Source organism: Acyrthosiphon pisum, chromosome A2 (genome assembly GCF_005508785.2).
Source record: "Acyrthosiphon pisum isolate AL4f chromosome A2, pea_aphid_22Mar2018_4r6ur, whole genome shotgun sequence".
NCBI classification, from domain to species: domain Eukaryota; kingdom Metazoa; phylum Arthropoda; class Insecta; order Hemiptera; family Aphididae; genus Acyrthosiphon; species Acyrthosiphon pisum.
The window spans coordinates 26,049,743-26,055,142 of record NC_042495.1 but is presented as its reverse complement, the minus strand read 5'-3'; the positions used below and the strand labels follow the sequence as shown (position 1 = coordinate 26,055,142).

The 5,400-nt window shown below is 28.1% G+C and overlaps 1 protein-coding gene across 1 annotated transcript; it reads left to right on the top strand.

Annotated features, from left to right (window-relative positions):
• Positions 1-3,464: 3,464 nt before the first annotated feature.
• LOC103308293 lies at positions 3,465-4,276 on the top strand. The gene is made up of 2 exons (XM_008181414.1): positions 3,465-4,113; positions 4,170-4,276. The coding sequence occupies exons 1-2, from the start codon at positions 3,465-3,467 to the stop codon at positions 4,274-4,276; spliced, it is 756 nt and encodes a 251-aa protein (XP_008179636.1).
• Positions 4,277-5,400: the final 1,124 nt, after the last annotated feature.

The following is a 5,400-nucleotide window of genomic DNA, read 5'->3' as shown; positions in this document are numbered from 1 at the left end:
AACTTGGAGAAAATAATATTCTGCAATACATACTTATGTGAGTTATGACGAAGAAAAGTACAAAGTATATTTAAAATCATAAATTAATATCATTGTACAAACTCGAAGTAAATCTTAAGATAACTAATAGAGGTTGTAACAGCCGAAATTATTGCCAAAGTGCTAAATGTAATTAACTAACTATGTTCTTAATTTTTCAGTTATCTTTATTACACCACGTATTATGTAGGTACTGTTGGTGGGAAAAGTTCTTAGCCATGCAATTCTAAATTTCTAGTTTTCTAAATATTCTAGCCCCCATCAATAACGTCCTTCAAATCCTGCACGAGATCTTCATATATTCGAATATTCCTTTTAATATTCATAGTATTTATATTGTATTACTAATTCTGAAATAAAATCATAAAAAAACAAACGGGGCATCAACACTTGTTATGTAATTATGTTAAATTTATTTCCTATGTAATTATGTGTTCAAAAAATCCAACTCAAAATATAATATATTGCCCTAAATGGACTGATATGTAATAAAATTACAATAATTGTTTACATAATACCTATAAAATAACATTATTAAAACTGTAATAAATTACAAATTCGTCGTAAATCACGAGATAACACTTGTGTTCAAAACTATTTTCCTAATAGTTATTTACACATTAACATTTGGTCCTTGTATAAACATAAAATGGAATGTACCTAATCAATTTAATTAAATGATAAATATGTAATAATATATTGTGTATTAATTAGGTATTATATATAATTTAAACTCGTAGAAATTAAAAATGTACCAACAATAAATTGATTTTTCTACGAATTATAATAAAATGTAATTCCAATATATTTTCCTTATAACCACGTCGTAATTACAACAATATAATTTCGATTGTATAAAATAATAGTTTTATATTTGTATATTTTATATCCCGAGTAGAACGATAAATATAATAGTGATTTACAATGTTTTGTGTGTGTGTGTGTGTGTGTTTGTCTGTCATCAATTTGGTCATCATCTTCTGGAGCAGTATAGAAAAATTTCCTATAGAAAAATAAGCTCCCAAATATCTTTCACGTAATCTTAACTGGTCTCTATTTTCTAATATGGTCATGTAGTATATTTGCTGCGAAACAAAGTCACTTTTTTTTATCTACAACGCTACCGGTGACAAAGTTAAATGTGTTAAAATTATGTTTAATTAAATAGTAATTAATAATTATTGTTTATTTAGTTATTTACCTATAATATTAGAGAATTAGTAGACAGAATTTAATAAGATGAGTATATAACATGTAAAAAAATAAGTCCACTGAGCGCCAATGTTTCGTGTATTTTTTAAGATTTTTAAAATATAAAAATAATATAAATACACTAAAAATTTATTTTTTGGGGGAGACAATTGTTGCAAATATTTTAAAAAAAACTTGGTACTAGTTTAGTTTGAATTAGATTAAATAATTTAGAGTGCGAACATCATAGACGTGTAGGTATGGGTACAGCCTTAATTTAATACCAATAAGAGAAAATTAGTTTTCACTTGATAGAGCTTGAGAAGAAAATTTCAAAATGTGGTATTGCAACTTGTTAGCATATGAAATCTCAAATTAATATATGAATTGTTGCCATGATAATATGGACACACACACACACACATACACATACATTCATTTATATATAAATAGATTTCTATAAAATATACTTTAAAGCCAACAACCCTATAGCAGTTACGGCTCAATACCTAATACCTACAATTTACAAATAATAATAAAATTCTAGTGTCTTAGTATTTTGTATTAAATTAAATAATACAATGGTTTGACGGTTCTAAAAAAAGTCGCCTAAATCCCCCTGTAATTACGCCACAGGTGTCTGGTAGGTAACATATAGGCGCAATTAGGTGGGGACTAGGGAGGGCAAATATTTATCTATACCTATTAAGTTAAATTTCATTAATATCAATATTTTCTTTAATTTTAACCAAGTAATTTTTGGCAACAAGCTATTTTTCTTATTACCAAATGTCATAATTCATAATGAATTAATGAAATAAGTTTTTAAAAAAAATTACGACGGATTTAAGGTTTTTTTTTTAAATTACATTTTTAATTCATTCCTTGTTTTATATGTGTATTGTTAGTAGCTGGCCGGTATATTAGTTATGGATGCGGGGGCACCTAGGATAAAATTCTGAACCCCCCCCCACCCACCAAAATATTAAAATAAAAATACCCTCCCACACAGAAAATATTATCTATTGGATATTTAATGGATAGCCCAAGTATCCATACCATATCTACTCCATGAGTAATATTATTTAGATATCCGTGTCCCGTGAGATATCCATCCTATATCTACTCCATTAGAAATATTTTTAGATATCCGTGAGATATACATTAATAAATTAGATATAATAGTTATTTTATGGATATCATTGTATGCAGTTTAATATATTATAATAAAAACAATATAATCATTACCAGTAATAATTAATGTTGAATACTTAATAGTCAATATTATTCAATAAACCAACAATATTATGGTAATAATGTTTTTTAATGTTTAATGTTTAATTTATCCTGTTATAATATACGTTAGTGGCTACTCCGCTATTTTTTTTTACTTAGCTTCGTGCCACTACCGTCGCGCTGGATAACAGCTATGATAACAACGTTCCAGGCGTATGTGTGAATGCGCATGTGCGGTGTTTAACGTTCGTGTGTCGCAAGTCGCAAGTCATATTGTCATAACCACAAACACAAACTACAAAGATGCTTAATTATTGCAAACCACGAGTCTTCAATAACGCGTCCTTTTAAATATTTAATACTTTAATGTAAAATATGATTTGACTACTTGGTATTTGAGTGTATTGTGTACAGTTGTTGGCGTTTTTTCATTATAATATTGCTGAATGCTGTAGGTAAGTATTAATATAAATAATTATTTAATATTGTGTATTAGACAAGATATAAGATACTAAGATATCATAATAATTTACCTAGGATCTGCACTTTTATGAATTAATTATAAATATGTCGAGCGAGCGTTATAAAGGCAAATCAAAATATCTTTCAGCTATTTCACAACGATCATTTAGACGTAGAATAGTTCATTAAATAGTTGGATCAGATGATGATGAGACAGTCAATCCCAATTGTAATATAATACCGAAAGATAATATTGGTTCAGATAATAATTGTAACCAAAATAATATAAATGATGGTTCAGATAATAATTGTAACCAAAATATAAATTGTCCTAGTAATATTAATTCTACTGGCTTATTAAATAATGACCCTTTTTTTTATGTTTCTGAAAATGATGACTCAATTAATTTTGATAATAATGATAAAAATATTCATCTAATAAATCTGATACTGATTATTGTAATATTTTAATTGATGTGCCTGAAATATGTGATAATGAATCGCAGTATAAAAATGAACTTATTTTTTGGGCTGTAATGAGTAAGATTAAGCACAATGAACTGGATGATTTAATGGTGATTCTGAGAAAACAGACATGTGGCCAAAATCTATCAAAGACTGCCAGAACATTACTTTCTTCACCGAGAAATACTATAATATGGTCTGTAAATTCTTGTTATTACTGTCATTTTGGTGTACGGGTTGGTTTAACTGAAGTATTAGAGGTTGAACAAAATCAAATAAACAATTTTAACATCAGCATTAAAATTTCAACAGATGGGTTGCCTTTGTCAAACAGCAGCACAAGCGAATTATGGCCAATAATGGGATGTATTGTTCATAGTTCGGTTGTATTTATCATTGGAGTATATCATGGATATTCCAAACCAGACAATGCTAATGAGTTTTTACAAGATTTTTTTGTTGAAATTACTGATTTAATTAATAATGGATTTGTATACAAAGAAGCATTGCATAGTATTAGCATATACTGCTTTACATGTGATACTCCGGCTCGTTCTTTCATCACAATGACCAAGGGGCATGCAGGGTATTATAGCTGTTCAAAATGTTGCCAAGAAGGAGAATATATTGACCATCGAATGTGTTTTCCAAATGTAACTAATAGTGTTTTAAGAACTGATAACTGTTATATTAATCAAGAATATGGTGATTATCAACTAGGTCGGTTTACTCTTATTGTCATACCTAATTTTAACCTGTATCACTAATTCCATTAGATTATATGCATTTGGTGTGTATTGGTGTGACGCGAAAAATAATGGCTTTATGGTTAGCTGGTAAACCAGCTTATAAAATTGTGCATCTTCCTACTAAAAAAATTTAAATGATTTCAAAAAATTTGTTGGACATCAGGGATGTTATACCAAATGACTGCTCGACGACCACAGCGAATAGAGAAATTAGGATCTTGGAAAGCAACTGAGCTACGGCAGTTATAATTGTATACAGCACCTGTTATTTTTTACAACATTTTAAATCCCCAGGAATATTCCCATGTAATATCTCTTCATGTAGCTATGAGAATTTTAAGTAATGAAACATTTGATGGTAACGTTTTCAAAATTAGTGCTATGTTTCTCTCCCAGTTATGGGATTTTCCGTATTTTGTACCGGCGGGTGCACCAACAGCACCAAAATCCGCTATAGTACTAAAATGTAGTGATAAATTAGTGCTACTCAATGGAACCATTTTCAAAATTAGTGCTGTAGTCAGTTAAAAGTTTCATGGGGGCTTACTTTTCTCCGCTAACTTTACGTAGCGGTTTCAACACCAGCACCAAAATCCGCTATAGCGCCAAAATTAAATGCTCAATTAGTGCTATTCAATGGTATCGTTTTCAAAATTAGTGCTATGTTCCCCCTCCCCCGAGTTATGGGATCTTCCGTATTTTGTCCCAGCGGGTGCACCAACAGCACCAAAATCCGCTATAGTGCTAAAATGTCGTCCATCAATCACCATCCCCATTTTCAACTTAATGGGATTATAGAGATTTCTGTTCTAACACAATTTAATACAACAGATTTTTTTATTGATTTTTTATTAAACTATTTTATCATAATTTTTTTATTACAAGGAGATTTTTTTTCACATTTTATAACAAACATAAATTAATAAACTTATTTTTTATATAATATCATTTTTTTATCAATCTCATTTTTTATCAATTTTTTTACATATTTTTTAATGATTTTTTATCAAACATAATTTTTATAAAGATTTATATTCAATTTATATTTTAATAAAAATGTGTAATTTTTATCAAACATTTTTTACTAACGTTTTTTATTTAATATAGATTGAATTCGTGTTTTTTATAAAATATGAATTTTTTATCAACATATTTTTTATAAATTAATTTTATAAACCTTTTTTACCAATTGTTTTAATAAATATTTTATTGTCTTAACATACTGAATTTTTATTAACATTTATATACAATCTGAAGC